At 48.4% G+C, this 24,336-nt stretch overlaps 10 protein-coding genes across 10 annotated transcripts; 3 read left to right on the top strand and 7 right to left on the bottom strand.

The window, feature by feature from the left end:
* Positions 1–41: 41 nt before the first annotated feature.
* On the top strand, positions 42–1,198 carry BT62DRAFT_941635 (phospholipid methyltransferase; the record flags this gene model as incomplete). Its single annotated transcript, XM_043187799.1, has 6 exons — positions 42–147; positions 195–297; positions 353–538; positions 585–656; positions 710–784; positions 837–1,198. 6 exons carry the CDS (start codon positions 42–44, stop codon positions 901–903), a joined length of 609 nt encoding a protein of 202 aa, XP_043044497.1. The 3' UTR covers positions 904–1,198.
* BT62DRAFT_941639 (uncharacterized protein) lies at positions 1,108–7,094 on the bottom strand. Its single transcript, XM_043187800.1, has 18 exons — positions 6,886–7,094; positions 6,777–6,827; positions 6,671–6,724; positions 6,507–6,622; positions 6,321–6,453; positions 6,188–6,264; positions 5,966–6,136; positions 5,734–5,910; positions 5,354–5,683; positions 5,136–5,305; positions 4,940–5,084; positions 4,015–4,891; positions 3,938–3,955; positions 2,013–3,878; positions 1,934–1,948; positions 1,666–1,881; positions 1,523–1,613; positions 1,108–1,473 (listed from the first exon to the last, which is right to left on the bottom strand). Exons 1-18 carry the CDS (start codon positions 7,031–7,033, stop codon positions 1,209–1,211), a joined length of 4,920 nt encoding a protein of 1,639 aa, XP_043044498.1. The 5' UTR covers positions 7,034–7,094; the 3' UTR covers positions 1,108–1,208.
* A 201-nt stretch (positions 7,095–7,295) lies between these two features.
* Positions 7,296–8,877, bottom strand: BT62DRAFT_926657 (uncharacterized protein). The gene has a single exon (XM_043185089.1). It carries the CDS (start codon positions 8,830–8,832, stop codon positions 7,336–7,338), a length of 1,497 nt encoding a protein of 498 aa, XP_043044499.1. The 5' UTR covers positions 8,833–8,877; the 3' UTR covers positions 7,296–7,335.
* Positions 8,878–9,024: 147 nt separating this feature from the next.
* BT62DRAFT_1071606 (uncharacterized protein) lies at positions 9,025–11,073 on the bottom strand. Its single transcript, XM_043178781.1, has 3 exons — positions 10,276–11,073; positions 9,749–10,225; positions 9,025–9,697 (listed from the first exon to the last, which is right to left on the bottom strand). The coding sequence occupies exons 1-3, from the start codon at positions 10,729–10,731 to the stop codon at positions 9,122–9,124; spliced, it is 1,509 nt and encodes a 502-aa protein (XP_043044500.1). The 5' UTR covers positions 10,732–11,073; the 3' UTR covers positions 9,025–9,121.
* Positions 11,074–13,215: 2,142 nt separating this feature from the next.
* BT62DRAFT_390302 (uncharacterized protein) lies at positions 13,216–14,918 on the bottom strand. The gene is made up of 5 exons (XM_043180756.1): positions 14,712–14,918; positions 14,526–14,643; positions 14,285–14,468; positions 14,085–14,236; positions 13,216–14,028 (listed from the first exon to the last, which is right to left on the bottom strand). The coding sequence occupies exons 1-5, from the start codon at positions 14,778–14,780 to the stop codon at positions 13,478–13,480; spliced, it is 1,074 nt and encodes a 357-aa protein (XP_043044501.1). The 5' UTR covers positions 14,781–14,918; the 3' UTR covers positions 13,216–13,477.
* A 757-nt stretch (positions 14,919–15,675) lies between these two features.
* BT62DRAFT_1071609 (uncharacterized protein) lies at positions 15,676–16,170 on the top strand (the record flags this gene model as incomplete). Its single annotated transcript, XM_043178782.1, has 1 exon — positions 15,676–16,170. One exon carries the CDS (start codon positions 15,676–15,678, stop codon positions 16,168–16,170), a length of 495 nt encoding a protein of 164 aa, XP_043044502.1.
* Positions 16,171–16,342: 172 nt separating this feature from the next.
* Positions 16,343–17,441, bottom strand: BT62DRAFT_984293 (uncharacterized protein; the record flags this gene model as incomplete). Its single annotated transcript, XM_043189849.1, has 5 exons — positions 16,343–16,592; positions 16,642–16,746; positions 16,796–17,077; positions 17,131–17,305; positions 17,362–17,441. The coding sequence occupies 5 exons, from the start codon at positions 17,439–17,441 to the stop codon at positions 16,461–16,463; spliced, it is 774 nt and encodes a 257-aa protein (XP_043044503.1). The 3' UTR covers positions 16,343–16,460.
* A 382-nt stretch (positions 17,442–17,823) lies between these two features.
* On the top strand, positions 17,824–20,501 carry BT62DRAFT_390883 (uncharacterized protein). Its single transcript, XM_043180759.1, has 4 exons — positions 17,824–17,950; positions 18,000–18,685; positions 18,740–19,271; positions 19,330–20,501. Exons 1-4 carry the CDS (start codon positions 17,941–17,943, stop codon positions 20,403–20,405), a joined length of 2,304 nt encoding a protein of 767 aa, XP_043044504.1. The 5' UTR covers positions 17,824–17,940; the 3' UTR covers positions 20,406–20,501.
* A 95-nt stretch (positions 20,502–20,596) lies between these two features.
* BT62DRAFT_1071612 (glycoside hydrolase) lies at positions 20,597–22,792 on the bottom strand (the record flags this gene model as incomplete). Its single annotated transcript, XM_043178783.1, has 14 exons — positions 20,597–20,829; positions 20,886–20,897; positions 20,959–21,025; positions 21,078–21,283; positions 21,334–21,521; positions 21,581–21,600; positions 21,653–21,697; positions 21,760–21,853; positions 21,905–21,994; positions 22,049–22,293; positions 22,351–22,434; positions 22,490–22,568; positions 22,625–22,632; positions 22,691–22,792. 14 exons carry the CDS (start codon positions 22,790–22,792, stop codon positions 20,597–20,599), a joined length of 1,473 nt encoding a protein of 490 aa, XP_043044505.1.
* A 292-nt stretch (positions 22,793–23,084) lies between these two features.
* On the bottom strand, positions 23,085–24,302 carry BT62DRAFT_1000242 (uncharacterized protein; the record flags this gene model as incomplete). Its single annotated transcript, XM_043176631.1, has 7 exons — positions 23,085–23,254; positions 23,305–23,537; positions 23,734–23,845; positions 23,897–24,047; positions 24,100–24,156; positions 24,208–24,225; positions 24,285–24,302. The coding sequence occupies 7 exons, from the start codon at positions 24,300–24,302 to the stop codon at positions 23,085–23,087; spliced, it is 759 nt and encodes a 252-aa protein (XP_043044506.1).
* Between the last annotated feature and the right edge of the window lie 34 nt (positions 24,303–24,336).

The following is a 24,336-nucleotide window of genomic DNA, read 5'->3' on the forward strand; positions in this document are numbered from 1 at the left end:
ATCTGTCTGTTTACCTTCTTCACCTTCACTTGAAAATCGACATGGACGTCTTTCATTCATTAGTCGACATCTCCAAGCCTTCATTGCTCCTTTCCCTGGCAGCGATAACCTTCAACCCAACCGCATGGAATGTCGTCGCGAGAAACGGTACGCTCCATTTTTTTCGCCCCTCGCCGCTCTCACTATCTCTCCAGAGTACCGAAACAAGACCATCACGCGCATTTTCGGCAGCCCAAAGGCAGGATGCTACTTTCTCGCTCTGATGATTTTTTTATTCGGCATGGTGAGGGATTATTTGTACGTGGACCTTCGCCCCCGGCGTACTCTCGTCTGACTGTCACGCTACGGGTAGGTTCCACGCTGCGCTGGCAGAGCAGCCGAGGGTGGAACTGCTACCAGAGCCGTATAACAAGGCGCTGCCGTTGACGTTGATAGGTACAGGGCAGCTGTTGGTGGTGTCGTCGACGTGGGCGCTGGGTATCACTGGCACGTTTTTGGGAGATTACTTTGGGGTCCTTATGGACCATAGGGTAGAAGGGTACGTCGTTCCTTCGTCGCTGTTCTTTATCGTTGACGCGTACTAGATTTCCGTTCAACGTCTTGAATGACCCCATGTACGTTGGTAGCACCATGTGCTTCCTTGGTGTGGCGTTGTGGTCAGCCTTACTTTCCCTTGTCTTTCCTGAGCCTCCATTAAACCTGGATACAGGGAATCCTCCCCTGCAGGCCTTTTCATCACACTCTACGTATACATAGTCTACATTATTGCTCTGCGATTCGAAGGGTGCGCCGTCTAGCCTTACTGCAAGATTTTCTGCTCATTTCTTGCATTCCAGGCCCTTCACTGACATGATATACTCAAAACACGCCGAGGACCAAGCCAAGGCGTCCAAGAAAGATTAATGAATTTATGACGCGACATACCGACTCTCATCAGTCGTATTCTAGATTTTTGGGAAGCAGGCTGGTTTCAACTCCTGTTGGCATGAATATATTCCCTAATATCACTCTCTTGGATTCCGTACATACACCACAGAAGTATAATGTCTGGCGTTGTGTATGAGCTCACCATTTTTATTTGACTATCGAGGATGCGGCTTCAACAATCTGAACAAACGTATTTCACAACGCTAAGAATATAATACATCATACATACATGTCGAAAACTGATACACCGAAAAGAAAATGGCAGATGATCCTACATGCACTCAACTCACATTCATATCCATGTCAATGTCGGCGTCAGCATCAGCATCAGCATCAGCATCAGCATCAGCATCAGCGTCGGCGTCAGCGTCATCGGCATCGGCGTCAGCGTCAGCATCGGCATCGGCATCGTAGTTAGCATCTTCCGAAACTGGGCGCTCCTGGCCTGCATCTTTGCTCGTGCTAGCCACAGGTTCTGGATTGATCAACTCCATTTCTTTCTTCTTTTCACCCTCAGTGTCACTTTCCATCTCATCGAGCGCAATTCTGCATGCTCCATTTAATATCTATCCCTCAAGAGAAAACCAGGACGCACCGAAACGCTTCTTGGCACTCCCGCAACTGCTTAGTACTTTTCTTCCAGTTCTGTCTCCGCGACGTCGGAGATATCATATCTTCGTCCAGTTCTGCAATGCACTTAAAACCCAAACGCCAACAGCTATAAAGAAAGTCGCCTACCTTTATGCTCACCCAGCATTTTAAGATGCTTCGCTGTCATAAATTGCCACGACTTTTCCTTGTCGAAGAAATTGACCGTATAAAAGTGGATATCATCTTTGATTCGCTTCGTCTTTTTGTACTTTGCCACAAACTCCTTTTTCCTATTGAGAATTTTCTCCGGTAGCTCTGGATGGTCCTCGTCGTATATAACCGCTGGCCACCACGGGTAGCTTCCTACAAAAAAGATATCAGAGCTGATATAGTGAAGATCAAGATGTCTCCATACCAGATTTTGCCCAGACTGAAAGAGAAGAAATGATATGAGTCTACTAGAACTTAAATTGTGGAAGGACACGAAAGCTTACCCAAGGTACCGCTTTCCAACTTTTCACCAGGTTTGAGATTGACATTCCCAAGGGTACGATCGTAAGGCGGAATCGCTTCGCTAAGCGCAGCCTTCCGTTGCTTGTTCTTTGCACGACGAGTATCGGGTGTGACAATTTCCTCAACAATGAAGCCACCCCTGTCGGGGTCTTCGATGACGTTGTAATTGGGCATCCGCTTGAGATCGTCGACATTACGACCATACCGATCTCTGACTTGACGGGCCTCTTCAATTCGTTTCCGAATCAGCTCTTGTTCGGAATCTGAAGGCGAATTAACACCCTTTGCTGTTTCCTCCGGCGAGTCGGACCTGGCCTGCTCTGGCTGGACCTCGTTCGTCATTTCGGCAATAGGAGAATCCTCGGGTACAACAGTTACCTCTGCTGGAATATCACCCTCTGTCCCAGTATCGCCATCTGCTTGAATCTCAACCCTGTCGGACGCGTCCACCTCATCCGGAACGGGAACTTCCGCTGGAGCAGCATTCTCCATCTCAACGTCTTCTTGTTGACCACTAACATCTCCAGTCGGTTCAATGTACTGTACTGCTTCTTCCTGGTGAGACATAATATCATCTTCTGTTTGTGGATATTCCGGCTCAATATTCAAAGCTTCCGACTGTGACTCCGGCACAACCTCAGGTAGGTGAATAGCGTCAGTCGGGGTGTCGACGCCAGCCATTGGCGTATCATGGTCACCTAGCAGGGCGGACGCAGCATCGCTTTGGGGAGTAGCTTCAATTTGGACCGTGACTTCTGCCTCTGGAGACTTTTGCACTTCGGCTTCTGGTTCTGTGCTAACATCGGTGTCGACCTGGCCACTCAAAGCAGCGTCTGATATATCAAGAACTTCGACCTCTGCCTGGGTTTGGTCATCGTCGCCTTCACGGTCCTGGATAGGATCGGCATGGACTTCACTGTCTTCTGGAAGGGTCTGAGTGCCGACATGAAATTGCGTGGCGTCCGCTAGAGGCTCGGTATCAACTACATGAACTTGTGTGTCCACCTGTGGAAGTTGAGCATCAATCTCGTCGGCCTCAGCTCCGCGGACTTCGTGAATTTCAAGTTCAAGGACCTCGCTGATCTCAGGTTCAAGGGGTTCCTCGATCTCAGGTTCATGTACCTGGTCGACCTCGAGATGAACGGTAACCCGACCGACCTCGGGACGAACCTGGGTATCGACTGTTGCTGTACAGACCTCAGTATCGACATGAAGTTCGGCATTGATCTCTGCCTCAGCTTCAGGTCGAGATTCGACTCTACTATCAGGTTCGACGTCATTCCCAATTTCTGTTTCTTCGGAGGTAACTGCTTGATGATCAGTTAGAACATAGGCAATTTGCTCTAATTTGATGCCAGCCGTACGATCCGGGGTGGCGGTAGGTCGGGTGTCCACCATCATGGGCTCATCCCTCACCGCTGAAACAGGTAGATCAATAGGCATAGGGTTCTGCATATCTTCTGGCAACGGAGAGAAATTTCTGGATCTTGATAGTGAGGGAGATGTCGGCATGTCTGGAGGTGTTTGTGAAGAATCACGCTGTGGCGATAGAACCGTTGGTGTAAGTGGTGGTTCTGTTGTGACGTCAAGAGGTTCTTCTGATGGTCCCTCCTCGTGTCCTTCAAGAGCTATGTCCGGTCTGTCTTGTGGTGACCCTGCCGCAGACACTTCTTCAGGAGTCCTTTCTTTCACATCGTCCTCCGATGGGGTTTCTGCTGGCACTTCCTCTTCGACGTGTTCTATTGGAGTGGTTGGCAGATCCTGAGGAAGGATGTTTCTCTCCATGCTTAGCGTCAGGTTCTCGGATTCGCCCGTGCTGAATACGCCCAAAGAAGATTTCGCACGACCTAGAGAATAAACATAGTAAGCAAATTTGGGCGGGCAAGCGAGTCAAAATGACACGCACTCTTTCTCCTTTGCTGGGCTGGGAAGAGATATACAGTTAGACAAAGGTCTGCGACACATACGAGATACAAAACATACACTTCTTCGATGGCAGCGGTGCTGGCTGTGGTGCAGTCAACGTCGATGATCGCCCGCCACGCTTCTGACCCTCAGGCAAGATCCATCCGGCCTCGAACATCAGGAATGAGTCTCTGTGTCCAACAGAATCTACCAAAAGTGGCGTGCTCATTTGCCCGCTAGGCAAGTATTGCAGAACCGATGTGGATGAGGTTGCTTTCAGCTGACCATCTGAACCCTCCTGACCTTGCTCATCCAGCTCATTATCCGTTGTATTCGATGTGGCACGGCGACTTCTCTTTGGTGCGCGAAATTCGGCATTGGCAGCTTCGAGAGCCGCTTGTTCAGCGCGCCTTGCCTCTCTCCGAGCATTCTCAGCCTTGCGATCACGCTTCCTTTTCGTGGTAGCAGGCCTCTTTTCAGGTGGTGGGGGAGGTTTTATCCGACCAAGGTTGTAACTGAAGAGAGAAGACAAGGGATCCTCTTCGATGATGTACTGCACATCATCCTGCATCACTTCTTTGGATAAGAGGAGTTCCAGCATCAGAAGGGACGTTTCAAGATCCCCAATCTCGGGTTTTGCATGCATAACATGAGCTTCCATAGCATTCATACCCGCCGCTGGATTGGTATTCTGTTCAGATTCCGCTTCGGGGTTGTCTACTTGCATCTCATCTTCTGCTGGGGCAAGTACGGAGGGTGTTGACTGTGTCGGTAAAACGTCAACCTCCATGGCGTCCGTTGCTGAAGTGTATTGGGATGACGGAGGGAGACACTGTTCATGAAGCTCCTTGAAAATGCGCTCAGCAACATCAAGAATACGTTTAGCAGTGTTGGAAAAAGGTGATCCGGCCTTGTTATAAGCAATGGCATTGTTGCAGACGAGATAAATGTCATCCTGGATTCTAATGTCAGTTAAACTCAAAGAATCAGATAGAGGTAGCACTTTGAATGCTTGGAAGTCCCAATATTCATGCCGATCCAATTTGCCTTCAATTATATTCCAGTACATGGGACGTCTGATGATGTCAAAATAGTCGGGGACCAAGAGCTTTGAAACCGGATTCTGAAAATAGCCACTTTTATCGACGCTATACATACTTTTATAAGATCATGTACTCACGACCGTATGAAGGACTCACCTTACAATACGTTCAAAAGCTGAGCGTAGCCGTGATTCATGAGGGAATATGAATTTTGACAGAACATCTTGAATGAGGTGTAACTGATCAAGTTTACGCATCTCTCGTTTGTAGCTCTTGACGGACAGCCGCTTGACATAGTCAAGATCCTTGCGCAGACGTTTAAGCATCTGCCAATAAGTTCAGATATAAATATAAAAGTAAGTACTGAGCTTTACCGTCTTCTTCTGAGTTTTTTCAGCGGTAGTTTGGAACTGATTTCTTGTGCTAGAAGGCCAAGCCTCCAAATGTAGTCGCTTCAAAAGGGGCGCCCCTCTCCTTGCTTCCCTTTTTAAACTCCAATACTTGCACACGAGAATGATGAAATCAATCTTTTTGCGCACGTTGATCCTCCCGATATATTGGGCGATCCTGTCTACAATGATCCATGGAACGAGAGGCGCTCCCGTCTGAAAAGCCTTGGCATGGGCACGGGCAGTGTTAGAGATCTTCTCGACACTCTGTTCTTCTTCAGTTTGTGCTGTCTCTCGAGCAGCTTTTTGTGCTGGCTGATTAAGAAGGTGAGTGATTATAACAACGACCCCTGCAGATCACGTACAGTAAGGTGTTTGTCACAGTAGCATCTGAGGGTTCCCACCGGTTCGGAGCCTTGAAGATTTTTCATGGGAAGCAGGAATTTCTCTTTCCGAGCGCAAGTAACATGGAAAGGCGTGTAACAGTTTTTGATGGTACATTGTATGCATGCTCCCGTTCGAATTTTGCACACGCTACATTTCTGTGATGAACTGCGTTAGCGCTAATGAAGTCAAGGATAGTTATGTTGATAGCACCAGTCTCTTCATCCTGTCCATGAGCTTGTCCTCGAACGCGATCGTTGGATCCATGTAAACCTCGTTTTGGACGGTCATCTCTGGAATCCACATGGCACACAGAAGGTGAACCCATTGCCCATGGTCAGTCATCTTGAACGCGCCACCCTCATTGGGACATAGAAAGCATTCCTGAGAGTCGATATCAGCAAGAAGTATTGGAGAGATATGCATGAAACTGACGACAGGCGTTTCTGGGGAGGTGCTACATTTGCGACATAACCAAATGCCTTCGGGAATGTAGGGAACACCATAGCATTCTAAACGTATATCAATTTCAGAAAGGCTTCGGATAACAGAATACGCGCTGGCGCACCTTGATGCACAGCCAAATTGCATCCGTCGCAAAACACGATGGCATTGCTATTCTCGCCCTCTGCATCGTCGCATATCGCACAAGTGGAATCTTCTGAGGGCATATCGAAATGGGGTTTAGGTATGTTTTTGGTCTGATAGATCAAAGTTCAATATCCACGGCAACGCAGAGTAGTGCAACGCATACCAAATTGTACCACTCTTTCTCCAACCTGTCCATAATAATCTCAAATGTCTCGTAAGAAACGGTGTCGACCCCCATCTTCTTCCTATCCACGTTCACGGCAATCAGCCATTCCTCGTCTATCAGATCAATGAGTATCTGCAACCCCCAACACGAGTAGCATATACCTTGTTCATCCATATCATACTCGACCTGGGTGGCAAGGTCCAATTCCAATGGCTCTTGGGACGATGTTCAGCATCGAGTACGTTAGTCATTACCGCGAAAACGAACCAATATGACGGACGTAGTGGTCAGGTCTTTGATAGTGCGACAGATCGTTGACTGAAAACTAGAATTTTCAGCAGCAGTTGACAACAGAAGACGCGTGAATTTGGCGTACATCCATAAGCCTTCATTTGGTGGTCGTGGACGCCATTATTGGCGGGTTTTGAAGACTCTTCGACTTTTTCGAACTCTGCGACAGGTAAATCCAGCGGCGGCGGTTGCATTGGTGCCACAGATTCCGAGGTTTGATTACCACGCGCCATTGTGGGACGACCAATTGGGCTGTGTGGAAGGCGTTCTGGTTAGACAGTCACTCAATTGGTAATGGGTAGTGTTTGCTTTATAATCAGTCCAAGGTTATTTATGACACATTAATGGAATAATCAATTAGCTGTTGGCATAAACATCAAGACTGTATGGGTTCTATTCCGACCTCGGTTATCATTTTTTATCGTACTTCCCTCTGGTAATGAAAGAAAGCCTTACCGGTGCAGTGACCGAAGTTGACATACACTCACTGTCGAGCAAAAGGATATCCCTGAATAAAAACTTTGCCATATATACACTAGTGGTCTGCTTGTTCTTCCACGACTATCCTCCCAACCAGCTTAACCTCTTTCCTCACCGCTTCCTCAATGTCCTCTGTGTTTCCACAACATGTTTGTACCATTCCAAATATTCTGATTTCTCTGACTGCGTCAAAAGCACTTCCAAGCCATGCCGCTAGGACTCCAACACCAACCTTCACTTCCAGCAGCTCCATTTCCACCACCTTCACAAGTCTCAGCGTCAATCGTACGCCATTCGATGGCCTAGTCTCGACTCTTGACAGCCATCCCTTATCAACCCGAACCCGTATGATCACCACGGGCCTGATTTCCTGCTCTCTGAAACACTCTCTCATCACCCTCAACACCGCACCCGTCCCCTCCCAATCCAATCCTCTTCTTGGTGTGCATCTGGGGAACGTCCGCACCTCCTTCAAACTTGGTAGAGACCCTTGCACAATGTGTAGGAGAATCCTCCACGGAGCCTGGATGCACTCCAACTCCGTCAATTTCGGAACAGGCGCAGATGGCCCAGGTATGTACTGCTCCTCATCAGACAGCACGAGTGTCTTTAACTCGGGTAATAGTGCGAGAAACGCGACGAGATCATCAATGACGATATCTGGGCACCCAGCGACACGCAGCTCTTGGATACCCGACGCGTACTGAGCGACTGTGGGAAGCAGCGCGGTCCACATATGTCCAGCAAGTCTGATATGGGAGATAGTCAAAGAAGTAATGACAGTCAGAACGGAGAGCGCCCAGTTGGAAAGTGGAGGGAGTAAAAGCATCGAGGATTGGATGTCCAAGGTGTGTAAACCATTAGGAATGGTGGCTTCGTCAACGAGGATAGTCGACGTACCCTGCTTGACGCGCCGAAACGTCCAATCTGGCCCCCGGACAGCCGTTCGCCTGGTGGTCAGGACATTCGATGGGTAGCCTCGTCCTGCGCGAGAGAATTGATAGGCGTAGTTCATTACTTTACCGTCTATCATACACAGAGATGTGCACGATTTTTCGAGCGCCAGATTGAGGAGATCGCCAATGGCAGATGACCATAAAGTTAGCAATGTATCTGTAACGTTAACACTACCATTGTTCCAGTCCCTGCCGCGAAACCTCAACGTTATCTTATTGACAGACTTGAGCTTCAGGAGAAGACTCTGCAGCCGTCTGACGGTTGTAATGATAGCAGCCGGGGAAGGCGCTTCACTTTCCAGAAGCGCATCGTCGAATGTGCAGAAGAGATGGTGGATCGATTGCACAAACAGTGCGACCCGAAGACCAGATATCGCATCTGGACGCGACTCTGTGAAGTTTCGAAGGGTAAATCTACATGTTTCTGTAGGATGACTGATCCCAAAGCGAGACAGATAATGCGTGAGACAAATATCGTGCAGGCGTCTGCACGTAAGAGAAATCGTGAACAGCTCTGGAACTTGGTCATCGTCAAAGTGTTCTCTGAATATCTTGTATAGAAGTTCGTTGGGAAACTCGAGTAGGGGGAATGGCATGGCTGTTCTTATCTTGTACACCTTGCATGAGTGAAACTATTTAAGCTGCTCGCGTGATCTCCGTCGCGGACCCTCGATTTGGTTACCAAGTTTGGAATCTGGTACCTTCATGAACTGGATGATACTCTCTGAGCATCTATGCATTATGCAAGTAGCAAGGGGAATATGCCTGTTAGCAACCCTTCATTGCGACCACTGTTGTACGGTTGCATAATTAATGAAATGAAAGTACTAGTATTACAAAAATTTATTATTAAGTAATTTCTACCAAGTACTTTACAGCCATAACTTACAAGCCAAGTTCCTTACCACCCCACTGGTAGCTGAATTTCAACGGATCCTCCGCTAAGGAACCCTCGTCCTGACCACCATTGACATCGTCATGAGCCTCGCCAGACAAAAATCCCATGTGCTCCGCATGACGAGGTCTCCGCATGGGAACACCTAGATGTCTGCTAAGAAGCGACAGGACATGCTCGGGATCAATGTTCATGTCCTTCCCACTCGATCCACTTGGCTCAACAACCACCGCCGCATATGTCTGAGAAAGCACGGAGGCTTCCTCGAATATAGCCATCGATGTGAAGCTGGTGGGCATGAACTCGATTACGAGTGTCCCTCTTGCGGCCCAACGATGGTGATACATCGCGCCTCCGTGCGGACCGATGACGGCCATAACATTGTCGTTGAACCATTTGAAAAGGTCAGAGGCGGTTGCAAAGTCGTTCTCGTTAAATACTACAAGTTCTTCGCCCTTGGCCCTCTCTTCAAGTAATGTCCTGATTGCATTAAGAAGGTCCGGCTCATTAAGAACCCTACGGCCACCGTTTTTTGCACGTCCGTTGGATCGCGACATATATACGATCTGAGTAGGTCGTTATGATATGAAAGAAACAAACTGACTAAAGCCACGCACTTTATTTCGCGTTGAAGACTTCTTCATGTAATCAATCGAGAAAGCCTCGAGGGTCTTCAGCGACAACCAGGGATGCACCAATACCGCACGACATGAAAAAATCAGCTTTTCAGCATATGTATCATCTCTTTGGCTATGCAGGACACGTTCCGGACGGTATCCCAGACTTTCCCATAACTGATCTACAAAGGCACTGCCGTGTTTGCCTGTAATTACATGCGGGCGTTCTCCAAAGATGAGAGACGAGCCTTGCATCAGGACATGTGTGACACGGTCAAGATGATGCTGAAAAGAGTTGGAGTCCGGGGAAAGGACCACTATGGCGCTTTTTCGAATCACAGGATGACCAGGGACAGCGAGCGCTTGCGCTGGATCGAACGAACGGATATCTTCGGACGACACGAGGCTTCCCATACAGGCTTCTGGAGACCAACTATCATATCGTTTCGGGTGTGCGTAAGAGACATTTCCAAACACCTATAATTGATCTTTATATACCAGTTGTGAATTATCGGAGAACAACTCACGAAATTCTGGCCCGATTGACCTTTATACACAAGCCACCCACTGTCTTGCAGCGTCCCACGCTCTTTCACTCTCAAAGCGGCGTTTCGCCAGCGATCCTTGTGTTCCTCGGTCGCAAAATGTGGCTGTCGGATCTCGAACGCTGGGTATAGTAGTTCCTCAGCGTACAACACCTTTTTCGACAGTTTTTGCGCTACGCAAGGCGCGTAGTAGGCGGGCATGCCAAAAATACACTCGCTCAAGCTGAGCGGGATCCATGCAGCACTCGGAAGTGACCGAGTCCCATCTCTCGTGGACAAACGCCTGTTCTCTTCGATACGCTGACTCGCATACCCATATTGTGTGGATAGTCCGCGAGTCGAACGATCATGAAAGTTGTAAGCTGTCCCAGACAGCAGAAAGAAGATCGTTAAGACGGCGAGAATGCTGAAGGACCGCCGCACTGAAAGAAAGGCCATGTTGTGAAGAAAAGAGAGTGGCAGACGAAGGTCATAAACGTTATGAAATACTTGCGGCGCAGCAACTTTGCGCAGTTGCGGAATGTATTCTACCTTTGACCCGCCCAACGAGCTAAGTCAAGGCACCAGCATTCCATGAAACTATCGGCTCGGGTGTGGTCGATACAGAAGTCACGGAACCGCCGATTCTTCGACGAAGATGTTCGTATGCTCGGGTTCGACCACGAAGCTAGCTCAAATTTAGAACTTGCCACTATGCGCATACTGGATAGAAAAGTCGGTAGCACACCTGGGCCTATTGTCAGCTGTCAAAGGCATTGAAAGCCGTCAAGGCCTTATATGCGTTAGTAGAAAGACAGATTCAGAATGGACAGCAATGACGAGCACCGTCGCTCCGACATTCGCCCATGGGTCTACCACGAAGGCTGAAGAGTATTCGCAAGCAAGACAGTCTTTTTCTACAAGTCCGAAAAGCGGAGTCCACTGGTAAGGACAATCGAAGTCAAGAGATAGAAGAATGGAAGTAAATAGACAACAAGCTATGATCGCCGGGTCAAATGGCGTAGATTCACTTTTGACTCAATCTTATTTGTTGCCCCTTACAGAAATTCAGCGTGTTGCAGTAAATCAACACGATAAATGATCCATGATCCATCTGGTATCATGCTAAGCATTAAAGGGCTGAGCCATCATCACACCACGCTATGAAGCAAACTCTACATTTTCTACCTAGCCACAAAATTGGCGGTAGCTTAAGACAGAACATGAGGCTTCAAATTTCAATGCCCTGGGTTACTTGATTTTCCAACACCTCGCGATATTCTGAGGCAAACTCTTTGTGAGTGCTGAGGAGAAAAACAGAGATAAAACCTACATCACGAGGCATGCTACGACAACGACTCTGCTAAGCTTTTGCTAAATTAGTGCCGAAGCTGAGATCTCCTAGACCGTGGTCGGGCGCCCAAAACCATGCTTTCCGCGAGATAAGCTTCGCAGTAAGTGACAAGAAGGGCACCGGTACATACGTCTTAAGAGTGGCATGCCAACAACGCCTACAAAGCAATTGAAGGCTATCAGGTTTGATGTCACGACCGCAACAAAACTGAAGAACCATAGTTTGAGCGTCAGCGACTGAACCAGAATATCACTAATATCTTACATTTTGGCGTTGCACCAACGGTATTATTGTTGGTGTTTTCACAGCCGGCACTGCATGCCGGCTTGTAATGCTCATTGGTGCTGTTGATTTCACAGCAGTCTGCTACATCAAAAGCATAAGTGCCAGTCCAGACCTGATGGAAATGTATCACATACCTTGAGGTATTCTCAATTCCTCAGCCAAAAAATAAGGCCATTCATGACGATGAGTGTCACACAGTGTGCAACACACTGAGTAAGTTACAGAAACTATGAGTCTGCAATATGGGCCATCAGCGATAAGAAATAACGCACGATGCTAATTTCAGAGTCAACGACATTTCTGCATGCGGTAGTGTCGAAGAGGTAGATATTGATTGATATCGTGACATCTGGGGCCCCTATGTCATTAGTTCCGAATGAGAACACCCATGCGTACTGAGAAGAACTAAATTCCTCAACGCCGATACAATTTTGCCCTAATGCTCTAGAAAAATATGGTCATCAATCCTTTGGCCGTCGATATGCACATCAAAGGGCAAGATTCATGTTCGAGCCCATGAAACCATTCTTGAAGGATAATAGTGACTTACGGTTGCGACGGGGTGAAAAATGGACGTCGGATATCTTCGATGCACTCCAATTTGAAAGATGTGTATACCTACTACCAAGAAGCTAGTAAGCACGAATATGGCTGAATGGAAAAAGGCAGGTGCTCACATCTTGTTTCTATGAGAATACGGCTCGTCTAAAAGCCTCATACTCTAGCAGAACAGTTAGTAGGCAGCAACAACTTCGCATGACCTAGTAATCGTACCATGTACAGTATTACAACTGTGCCTTGCATCTGCGTCGGATCCGACGTATACAACGACCGTCAAATCGAGGGGGAGAAATCCAGTGATGGATGTTTGCCAAAGAGAGAAGCATGCCATCTGACGGTGTCAAAACTCGGCAACTTGAAGCCTGGTAAGATACCCGTCTCCTTCATATCGTGCGTCTGCATGAATATCTTTCAGGGGGGCTGAAATCCGAGGCAAAGGTGCAGAGTCCACGATCTCGTGGACCCGAAAGGGTAAATAAGGATTACCGACTAAGTCTCTTATAAACGACCGCCGGCGCCACCATAGCCAGTGTGCGCCTTTGAGATACGCAGCCTGTCGGTCATTCTGAGCTGAGAATATTAAATAAGACGTACATTGTCGTAAGAAAATGATCCAAGAAATTTCTATTAGTAGTAGTGAACCACCTCAGTCCGGATTAAAGGTAAGGAATGAGCTGCTGCGCCATCGACAACCAGTATAAAAGTAACACGTCAGAGGAAAGTTGCAGCCTCAGTATGAACGAATTTATCCACGGCAGTCAATACTGTCATATCGCTACTGCAGTCGGAAACGATGCGACGCATAGTATTGTCGTTAGCGCCTGGGCCCCGGTCCCGCAGTTGATAATCAATATGTCGCAATAAGTTATTAGGCGTACACCTCATCAAAATTGAAACATGACAAACAAAAAAAAAAAGAAAGAGCAGGCAAAATAAACTATCGACTAAATGTATCAGTCCGTCAAGGTATTAGTATGCGTACATACTTCCCATCCAGTGCAACATCTACCGATAACCCCCACCATAAGCATCATAACTAGGTGGCGTTGATCCCCCATATTGGGCGACGGGTTGTTGACCTTGCCCAAGCGTAGCTTTCACCTTGGCATACGGGTCGGCATACTGCATCGTTCGGCTAACTTTAGGACCCAAGTCGGGCTCAGGTAACACCGGGGCGAACGAACTGGGTGTTGTAGTACTGGTGTACGGCGACGAGCTATACCCAGCAGAGTATCCACTTGGTGCGGGATCAGAAAACGCTCCGTATTGGTCCATACTGGGTCGGCCTGAATATGCCGTTGACACTGGTCGCTGGGCACTTGCTGCACTGTATCGATTGGTATCGGAGAATGGGTCCTGGGCCGAGGTGCCACCGGTTGGCCGTGCAGGACGGGCGATACTGGTACTGTCATCCTCATCCTCATCATACTGAGTGACCGACTCATGGTCCATGGGAGGAGCAAATGGCTCGTCTTGAGGTTTCCTGCCTCTCAAAGGCCGGCCGCCACTTTTTCTCCATTCCCAAATCAATAATCCAAGAGAAGCCGTCCAGAAGACTGCGGAATGAGAGATCAGTAAAAAACGGAAACAAACATAAGAATGAAACACGCACCAAAGGCGAGCCATAGAAAGATGGCACCAGCCTTCTTGGTATTACACCAACCCGGAAGGCCATTCTTGAAATTGTCACCCTTGTCGGCATTTGGGTCATTGTCAGCATCTTTGCATCCGGCTTCGGTCCAAGCTGAGATGGTGACAACGAACCTAAACCCCAGCGTTAATGAAGAAACCATCGGATAATAGGGTACATACGCAATCAATAAACTGAGAGATGTCTCTGCCCCCGTTAGTATGAAGCTCACTCTCAGAACCTTCATCGCGCGCGCCAAGGTTGCAAGTTTGTCGTATTTTTCGTAAATAACAGGCACTGCCATCATTACTGACGCGACAAGTATGCCTAGAACTGTAAGGAAGAGAGTGAAGGACGATAGCCCAGCTGCGGGGAAAGAATCAGTCTCCTGCGGACCCAGTACGCGTCAGCGCCCACACTCACATGGTCCCACATCCCATTTTGCTTGGAAAGAGGCGACGCTAGCAAAACATGCCATTGCTAGAAAGTTGAAGAATATTTGGGAGGCGTGGAATACGATGGCTGGTTTGGAGATGATCATCTAGACGACGCGTCTGATCAGCACATGGCACATTGAAAGGAGCGAAAACAGTAGAAAAGGATGCGAACATAGAGCCAGAGAACCCATATGAGGGGAACGAAGAGTAGGAATACGAGTGCGCTGGTGCCCTCGCCCATGCACCTTACTGCAGATGGAGGTGAAGAAACATGAACGCTTATGTAATCGTGCAGTTGGGTTCATGTTACGTTTGGCAGACATCATGCTCAGCAGTGGGTGAAAGGAAACTGGGAAGGCATTGGTGAACGATGGCCAACACTCACGTCGTCCTCGAATCTCGCATGCCCTATCCCTCCGCTACCCAGACTCGATATCCCCGTAGACGATAGTGGTGGTATCGTATGTTTCCTGCTACCACCCGAGGGCAAAATTCTTTCGAAACCGTCTTTAATCTTGTCAAGTACGGGCATGATGTCACTGCTTTAGTGTCGGACTGTCGTTACTGTCGTCGGTGAGAAGGGCTGTTGGAAATGTCCGTCAGCCTCTCTGGCTTAGTTGTAGTGATGGTAGTTGATGAGCAAGAACGTAATTGGCGTAATTGGCGTGAGTGTGGCAGAGCAGACCGCAGCAGAATGAGGCTGCGTTTGCGGTCGATGTGTAGATTGTTGTGGTCACTGTAAGGGATAACACCGCCACGTGCCGCCGCCTATCGTCATAGCTTACATATGTCTTGTCCGAATGCGAATCAATGGACTTGAAATTATTTATTTAACAGAAACTTATTTAAAGCAAAATCCTTACAGGAATCAACGGACGCGACGCATTCTCAAGGTCCACTTATTCCGTTGCCGTGATAAGTCTTCAAGTTATTAACTCAACAAAGCCATTCGCCGTACCAGAATCCATTAATCCGCTTCAAGAAGCTGTATGTATCTGATGGCGTGGTCATTAATATTAACTTTCCCGATTCCAATCCGGTGGCCATTGATTCGGGGTCTTGGAGAAGGTTGAGTATATATAAGCGTACGCAACAGCTAACCTCGCTTTTCATCCCCCTTCTCAATTTCGTTTGTAATGTTTCAAACCGACCTCACCTATGTGCAGCATCAGAGACCTCAAGCCCACACTGTTAATGGGCGTGGCTTATCTGTAATCAGTCCCCAGATGTGGCGACACAAGGACAGAGATGACCCATTCCCGTCCGACGCTCTCAAATGCTCATGGCACAGCTCAAGCATTGTGAACGACATCATAGCCTCGTTCTCGCCGCCACCCTGGAAACGGATAGTTCATCTGCACCGTGCAAGTCCAGCACATACTTCCCAAAACAACTCGTTGCAAAAAGTACATTCCTCTAACGGACCATTAGAAATCGAGGCCGGGAAATTGAAAAAGATTCTCGACGCCATCCATAGAGAGAATGTTTATCTCGAGAAAGAACGCCGCCGACTTCAAGAACAGCTCGAGGAGCTTTTCTTGTCGGTGGCGCACAAAAATAAACAGAGGGCTGTGAGGAATTCGCAACTATCTGCCCTATTTTCGATGCTGATGATGCCCAAGACACAGTGAAACTCGAATCTTTCTTGACTGCATCCTTGCTTGTCCTAAAGTTAATTAGTGCTATGAATAATTTTCTTCTCCAGAACGTATTTGACGATGAGTAGGTTCAATAGTGCTGGATGGCATGCTACAGCGAAGCACCTTGTCATGTTTGAATTGCACCAGATTGTTTTTAGTGCATGTCCCTAAGTTCAGGACAGCCCGCAATTAGATGTATAAACTTTTATAAGGTACAGTTAACAAGCGTTGGCGTTCACACCGGTTCTAAAACAAGGACTCTGCTTGATATAAAACACCCTCTATACAGACTTGACATTTGATGGCATTTGTTGTCGAACAATAGCAATTATATTTTGGAATCCGTGCGGCTGGGCTGGGGCATAGCGTTCGTATGTTGGCTCTTTATCAAATGCGAGTTGGGCAACAGAAATCTGGGAAGAGATGATGAAATGGTAGATTAACCGCTGAAAGGGAACATACCAGAATATCCGAGGTGAGACCTTTGACAGGTGACGCAGTACTTCGGAACCGATGCATACGATACGGTGTGTTCCCCAAGAGTGGGACCAAGGAGTCAGTTGTATTCTGGTATACTTGTCAATGGTGTCTTATTGACACGGAAATTGAGACTCACATGGAGTTCGTTTTCATAAAACCAGTCTTCCGAACCGAACGCGGCTAAGGCGTCATCTTTCACAATCATCGGATCAAGGAGGGCTTCCAGAGGATGACTAAATATACGAGACACTTCGCCTTCAGAAGCGGTCAGTCCTTCCAGAACGCTGTTGTCGGTCAACAAGGCAACAACCGGGGTGACAAGCAGTCTGTGGAGCGACAGGAATGGTTCGAAGGTACACAACGTTTGGATGTGAGGGCAACCTAACGGAAGGCCGACTTCCTCGTGTGCTTCCCTATACTTGTAATCCATACGTGAGGGAGAGACATTTACCCAAACAGAAAAAAGCTCACGGCTGTATGGGTAAGATCCCGGTCTGTATCATCTACCCTGCCACCTGGCAGAGCGGTCTGTCCAGCATGAGTCCTCAATAGCTTAGACCGAGTCGTCAGCAGTACGCGCAGTCGACCAGCATCCTCGTAAAGAAGCACAAGAACAGCGGCGAGTGACGACGAAGGGAAAGTTGAACTGGCAAATGCATTGGTACTTTCTGCAACAAGGACAACATAAGGTAAGTGACAGACAGATCAATATTCTGGACTCCGTGGCTCTTAAGACGAACGACGGCGGCCTGATTCCAATCTGTCCAATCTGAAAGCGACATGGTGGTTAAAGGTAAAGAGTTCTACATCCGGTGATTTGTCAGCAATAAGTTTGATGTTTTTGTATGTTTACCAAGGCCGTCGACACTTTACCACCACCATCGCCAATGGGCGAGCGAAACCCTCTTTCATCAGGACTTCTATCAGGCGTTTTCAATTATTTATCCAATGAGGTCGATGCTTTTATCACCAATGCCACTGGAGGGACAGTCACGCTAGTGCGCCGCCGCCTTTTCTTCACCTTGAAGTCATTAAGGTTAACTTGACTTGAATTTTTATTCTTGGCAGCATCAAGACCGACCTGCTACACCACGCGTCGACGAGGCGCCCAGGGCCCGTAACACATCTTGCAGGACCAATATTGTTCAAGAGGACGAGTATGCCTCCGAGGACGACGACAACCACAGCGAGGGGCGGAAATATCGGCGCTCGCTGGCCCGCGCTAAACCTATACCGACTACCAAGAAACGCGTCAAACAGAGGGGAAAGTACATAGACAACATGGATGAAGGTACGCCTGGCGTTACGACAATAATGTCGAACTCACGTCAACTTGACAGTGCTTTCGGCATCTGAGCACTCTACTTCTCCATCTCCATCACCCCCCCCTCTTCCGGCTGCTCTTCGTCGCAGACCGTCGATTACTATGCCAGGGTCCCTGTTTCCTCGCTCACCGTCACTGGTTCCCGAAAGTGTCGATGAAAGGCATGTACGGTTCAAACCCAACGTCGTTAGCCCAACTCCTGCCAAACAGGTTGACGAGTCTGGTCCTTCGCGTTTTCGTCCGCCAATGGTGCCTTCTGTTAAGGCTGCTGTTGGTCGGTTTCGTGTTGAGCGGGACCACGCAAGCCCTTCTATTCTCCTCCCGAAAACTTCACCTCAACGCTCGACCGTCCAGCCTTTGACGCGAACATTTGCCAACCGGAATACATCCACTGATGGAAGGTCTTTGCGCGTATCTGATGATGATGATGATGATGACGATGACGACGAGCACCCTCCGCGCATAAGTGCCAGCGCAAAAGGCAAAGGCCGCGCCCTTGATGATAATGCGGATGGCGACACTTCAGGACATATTCGTGTTCGAGGTAAGGAACGGGAACTCGTAGCTGCACGGGAGAAACAGCGAAGAAATGAAAAGCGTAGAGCGACTGAAGCAGACGCTGAAGATGCGGAGAGAGAAAGGAACAGCGACAAGGAACGAATACGAATGCTAGAAGAGGAAATCATGAGATTGAAAGATGAGGTGCTTACTTTACTTTCTTTCATGTTGAATGTTAATACAGGTTATCGTACTCAGCTCTCCCGAAGGCCCGTCAATGTTACACCCTCCCTTCCTTTCCCTCCCCCTCCACCCCCTCCGCCACCGCCACCTCCGGCCTCTTTCAATACACGAGCGCCGACATTAGTTGGTACGCCGGTTTTTGTTTCAGCAAGAGCATCATTAAAACCTGCGCCAATGCCTACTGAGGCACCTATAAATCCTTCATATGCTCCACGAAGACAGGGCATGCCGACCGTCGGCGTCACACCAGATAAGATGGCTGCGTTCTTGAACGAAATGAAAACCGTGCGACTCAGGAAAGTGTCTAATGGCCCTTCGGTACCTGTGTCTCGTCATGAGAGTAGCGACTTCCTCAGAGATAGAAGCCTTTCTACTGGCAGTAGATTATCGCAGCGAATGGACAGTTTACACTCGTCTATGTCGTCGACTGCTTTGCAGCCGCCAACTCTCTTGTCTTCTATTAGGAATCGCAATGACGATAATGCTATTCCTACTGGAGCAAAGAGAAAGAGGAATAACAGTGAAAATACCCTGCAGGATGAATCGGGTGAGTGACTATCGTCCTTGTAAAACTAATGCATCTTCTCAATCGTCCCTAGATGCAGCTGTCAAAAAGCGAACTATTGCGTCTCCGTCTGATTCCAGTTTTGCTTCGGTCCCTAGCTCAACTTCTTTCATACCCACAATTGAGAACACAGCGAACACTCCTCCGTTTTCATCGTCATCTGTGACACGACCTTGCCCACCTCCATCTTCACGCATACCACCTTCACGCATACCACCTTCACGCATACCACGACCTGTACAACACGTTCCTGCTGGCGCGACGCCTTCTCTGTGTTCGGACAATGACGGCACAAGCCTGGATGACGCTCCGCCGTCAACTCCGCCCTTGGAAAATCGGCAGAGCTTCCTCGACTACGAAGTCCCGATTCGGGATGAATCAGACAATCCTGTCGTCAACATGGATGACGAAAGAGAAGAATCGCTCGCCCGTTTGCCACCTTCTCGGCCAGCGACGCCTTACAAGCCTAAATCTTCTGTGGATGTGTTCGCCAAGCGTCCGCCTGTGTCCCCACTACCGGCGCCATCTCCTCGCAAACCACGCCCACCCTATAGGCAATCTCGGCCCATGCCTGCTCCCCCACCCCATGAAGAAACGAGCGAAGAAGACCCATTGTCCCTACAAGCCTCTCAGCCTGAAAGCGATCTCGTTCCCCGCCCAGCATCCAGGCAGACTGGGAAGGATGTTTTTCTCGCTCAGGCGAAGAAACTACAAGGACAGGCTCGTCGTAGTAGCGTCGCGTCTACCTCTGCAGTATCACAGTCGTGGGCTTCTTCCGTCTCAATAACCTCTAAACGGAGACCGACTCTGGGTGAGGAATTATGGGAAGCAGATAAACGGTTATTGCTTGCTCAAGCTGATGGTGATGAGGAAGACGACCTTGAAAACGGCATTTTCGTGGGAGTCGGAACACGAAATAAGAACCAAGGTTTCTTAGCTCATGGTGGTGCTGGTGGTCCTCCAGTCTTTATGGGTGTTGGTTACGTGGAAGGCGTTGAAGAAAACGAGAGCGGTCACCTCAGGAACGAGGCACGAGACGCCGACGGTATATCCGAGGAGTCATCTCCGTCGCGTCGAAAGAAAAAGCCAACCAAGAGAAGAAAAGGGAAACGTTGAGTTGTACTGTAATATATCTGTGAATGTGCCTACGATTGTCTTATCATGTTTGTTTTAGTATATTGTTATTAGGTTCTACTTAGAATATCTTGGACTCCATGTATACGAAGTTTAGTGAGCGGGTGTAAAGAATGTATATTGGTATATGAAGCTAAAGGATTCAGCATAGATGGATATAACAAAAGAACGCATCAGAACCCTGATGAGTAGTGGACTCTCTTCATGCGAGCGTTGCCAGTAGGAGCCGACGTAGCTTCAACAGAAGCTGAAGTCTCAGTTGGAACCGCCACCGTGTTGATCGTTCGGGCTTTGTCTACGACGTGTCGGGAGTCGGTCAAGGTGGCGGCGGGGGTGGCAGTGGTGACAATGGAAGCGATGTTTAGGGACGCACAGTCGCCATTGCTAACCCAGACACCTGCGGCACCTAAAGTACGTATGAGCAGCTAAACGATATCAGTCTTTGAAGTAGATGATGCGCACCTCCAGGTGTGTCTGAATAATTTTGACGACCAGTCAGTACTCTTTATAAACACAAATATAGACTGCGACCAACCATTATAGGTCCACCAAGATGCAGTCCACAACTGGCCATCATAAGTAACCTGGTTTCCACCCACGTACTGTGTGATGTGAGATACTATTTACTCGAAGGAGAGAGTGTATCAATCTCACCGTCGTTGTGCTACTCCAAACAGCGACTCCATTGCAGCTTGTGCTCCCTCCGCTGGATGAGGTAGTGGTCGTGGCTGAGGTTGTCGTGGTCGTTGTAGTTGTAGGAGGTGTGGTTGTGGAAGTTGTGGTCGTGGTCGTGGAAGTCGATGTCGTAGTAACACCTCCTGCGAGGGCGCTCTTAACGGTAACGTCAATGCGACCGTTAGCTGATAAAACGGGTAAGCTAGAATCAGCTGGCGGAGAAGATGACACAGACCGTAAGCTTGCGAAGCATCCCAAAACATGATACCACCGAAAGAGGAATACTGGCTACGAGTCTCTGTCGCAATAGTGGCCAAGGTTGCAGCGTCGACATAGCCACTCCCTGCAGCTGTTGAGGAAGCAGGAGCACCAATGTAAACTTTCACGTTGGGGTTAGGCGAAGTAGTCTTAGCCCAGTTGTCCCTATCGTTTCATGTCGTTGAGCGAATTCGGTGAGAAGGAAGGAAGTGACTTAATCGTACCAAGTGGCGAAATTCCAGGCCTAAATTATGGGTTAGCGAACATTATTTTATGGAGAGTGAAGAACGAATTACGTTTGCGTTGTCATAGTTCTGGAGACCACACCAGTTGTTGTAGAACTGGAAACGGTCTCTACGTTAAAGAGTTTTTCTGTGTGTGTACAAATCCATGTTATTCATACCTGAACGTATATAGCATCAAACTCCGCCGAATCCAAAACCGATCCCAAGTATGCATCCGGAAAAACGCATTGTGGTGCCGCAGTAATGTAGTACCTGCGAGAGCTCAATAATATGCACAAGGGGGTGAAGGGAATCGATACTCACTGCTTATCTGCTCCACTAGCTAGCGATCGAATCATGTTCACGAAAGCCACAAATCCAGTACTGCCTCCACCCTCAATGTCCAGGTCGATTCTAAAGCCGAATGATTGTCAACTCGGAATAACTTCTCTCAACTTGACAACATACCCGTCCAACACTGCGTCTCCGAATGGCCGTGTATCACTTGATCCCCCTAAAAAGAGGTCCCATATGGTCTGCGCAAATTCCTCGGCCTGTGAATCATTGGAAAATGTAGCAGCGCCAGTGGCACCGCCAAGACTCATGGTGACAATCTTCCCTGCTGCTTGGCATGTCTGGATGTCCGATGCCATGAACTGACAGTTCGCTAGACTTGTACCGTTGAAGACAGCAAAGTCAACAGAGTTACACGTCTGGAGGCGCATCCGTACACATTAATCCGACAAATTTAGGAAGGCTGAACTACTCACATTGGCCAGGTTAATTTCAGGAAGGCCGTCAGTCCCAAAGAAAACAGTCAAAAAGGCTAGCGGAAACGTATTTATAGTGTCATCCTGCACGAGAGGCGGAGCCGTTAGACCCCAGATTATGGCAGACTAGTGAACTTACTTGACAGTAGAAGGCCAGGTCTTGCTGCCACAAAGATTCGTCCGAGCTGGTTGCGCCGTAGGAGTTCTGGCCATAGTATCTACAAGACACAAGCTCAGCTGCCGTTGGAAATAACAAAGCAGCAAAAGCAAGTACTCTACAATCTGTAAAATGCGAATGTCAGGGATATCCGAGTCGTCCGTAGGAGAGAGGACGACCTACATTATCTGTGTGAGAGATATTGAACCCAGACGCCATGAGGAAGTTTCCAGCAACGGCGAGAGCGACAGAGAGTTGGGCCAGAGAGTTCAAGTGGAGCGTCATTCTGTACTGGTTCAGACAACGATGAGGTAGAGCCTGGGGGGTATACTTCCATGAAATGCAATCCTTTTATACATCTACAGGCAGCCTTTTCGTAAGAGGATTCCAAAAGTCCTTTAGAAATCAAAAGAGAGTTGTCGTGTTCCGTTCATGCGCTGGCTGCGCAAGTCCTGTAGCTCCTCCTCATGGATTCAATCTAGAAATGAGATCTAACGTGTTGGAAATCAAGAGAGACACCCGTTTTCATGCTGCGTCGTTATCACCTGGGGCAGTCTGTGATAAAGATACGTCGAGATTAACGTGTACTAGTTTCACGAAGAGTCATCCATATGGTTACTGCAAAAGAGATATCCGTTGGTCGTGTGCTGCTCACGGGTAACCAGCCTGAGCCCGATAGTGACGTCGACAGAGCGGTGAAAGAAAGCAACCAAGTCGCCAAAGGAGAGCGGCGGCGTCCCGCAGTAGCTGCCAGTGAGCAATAAAACTTGTTCGAGTAGCCTCTATTCCTTGTCAACGGCGATGGGCGATACTGCGAAGCTCGACCGCATTAAACCGAGGATCCCACGCAGATAACCCAAGTACTTCCGCCAAAAGTGTGCATGTGCTGGATGGTGCTACCAACCTTAAGTCAATCCTTTCGGAGGTATCGTACAGTCGCAGCGAAGGTGCAGCGAAAGTGACGGTGCATATGGTAGAAGAACTGCCGTTGACCCGCAGCGTAATTGGGTTCCATATGATGATGCAATACCTTCGGAACCGGTCCAGGTGATTGTAACGATAAGAAGCAAAAATCTCTGCGACTCAAAATATTAATCCGAGTTTCATACAATAAGCATGTCTAGGTACAAGTCTACATCTATCCTGGGTCGTAATAGCGGCTCAAAGACACAGTCCGGTACAGTCTCAACAAATAACGACAGCACAAGCACAGCACACTCGCTTACCAGCGATCTTTCCTTCCACCATATCCACTGTCGCCACCGCCATAGCCGCCACCTCCTCCACCGAATCGTCCGCCGCCGCCTCCCCGACCGCGACCACCACCGCCGTAACGACCTATCAGTTAATGTTTAGCGGCTCATCATGCCCAGAAAACAGAATGTATACTTCGGCCGCCTCCGCCGCCATACATAGTCATTTCTTCGAGTTGAGGGGGTACAACTGCTTTAGCTTCCTTCAAAATGTTCACAAGCTCTCGGGCAGACTTGGCGTTGTCAGTGGTGAAGTAGGTGAACGATGTTCCCTTCATGCCAGCACGCTAGGAAGAATCGTCAGATACCATGTCCGATGAGAACCCAAAAGGAGCATACCCCAGTTCTTCCAATTCTGTGAATGTAATCTTCACAATTGTTGGGGAAATCATAGTTCTGCACAACAGGTGAACTAACATAGTCAACAGCTGACAGGAGAGAACTCACGATGACATAGCCTACATCCTTGACATCTGAAGAAGAAAGCCAGAGCCAGGATACAAGCAATGCGAGCCAATACACACAGATACACGGATCGACATGAAGTGGCAGAGAACATGAAAACAAGAGGACAAG

Source organism: Guyanagaster necrorhizus (assembly GCF_019112545.1).
Source record: "Guyanagaster necrorhizus MCA 3950 unplaced genomic scaffold BT62scaffold_3, whole genome shotgun sequence".
NCBI classification, from domain to species: Eukaryota; Fungi; Basidiomycota; class Agaricomycetes; order Agaricales; family Physalacriaceae; genus Guyanagaster; species Guyanagaster necrorhizus.

Coding starts and splice junctions, on each gene's coding strand:
- BT62DRAFT_926657 (XM_043185089.1), bottom strand. CDS start 8,832: ATGCCATTCCCCCTACTCGAGTTTCCCAACGAACTTCTATACAAGATA.
- BT62DRAFT_941639 (XM_043187800.1), bottom strand. CDS start 7,033: ATGGCGCGTGGTAATCAAACCTCGGAATCTGTGGCACCAATGCAACCG. Junction 5,684..5,733: donor ACTGTGACAAACACCTTACT/GTACGTGATCTG, acceptor CTTCTTAATCAG/CCAGCACAAAAAGCTGCTCG. Junction 1,474..1,522: donor GAGTGCCAAGAAGCGTTTCG/GTGCGTCCTGGT, acceptor TGGAGCATGCAG/AATTGCGCTCGATGAGATGG.
- BT62DRAFT_390883 (XM_043180759.1), top strand. Junction 18,686..18,739: donor TCATGAGATTGAAAGATGAG/GTGCTTACTTTA, acceptor TATCGTACTCAG/CTCTCCCGAAGGCCCGTCAA. Junction 19,272..19,329: donor TACCCTGCAGGATGAATCGG/GTGAGTGACTAT, acceptor CCCTAGATGCAG/CTGTCAAAAAGCGAACTATT.
- BT62DRAFT_1071606 (XM_043178781.1), bottom strand. CDS start 10,731: ATGGCCTTTCTTTCAGTGCGGCGGTCCTTCAGCATTCTCGCCGTCTTA. Junction 10,226..10,275: donor GTCAATCGGGCCAGAATTTC/GTGAGTTGTTCT, acceptor GATCAATTATAG/GTGTTTGGAAATGTCTCTTA. Junction 9,698..9,748: donor AGTCTTCAACGCGAAATAAA/GTGCGTGGCTTT, acceptor CGACCTACTCAG/ATCGTATATATGTCGCGATC.
- BT62DRAFT_390302 (XM_043180756.1), bottom strand. CDS start 14,780: ATGGGCGAGGGCACCAGCGCACTCGTATTCCTACTCTTCGTTCCCCTC. Junction 14,644..14,711: donor TATGGGTTCTCTGGCTCTAT/GTTCGCATCCTT, acceptor CGCGTCGTCTAG/ATGATCATCTCCAAACCAGC. Junction 14,237..14,284: donor TCTCTCAGTTTATTGATTGC/GTATGTACCCTA, acceptor GCTGGGGTTTAG/GTTCGTTGTCACCATCTCAG.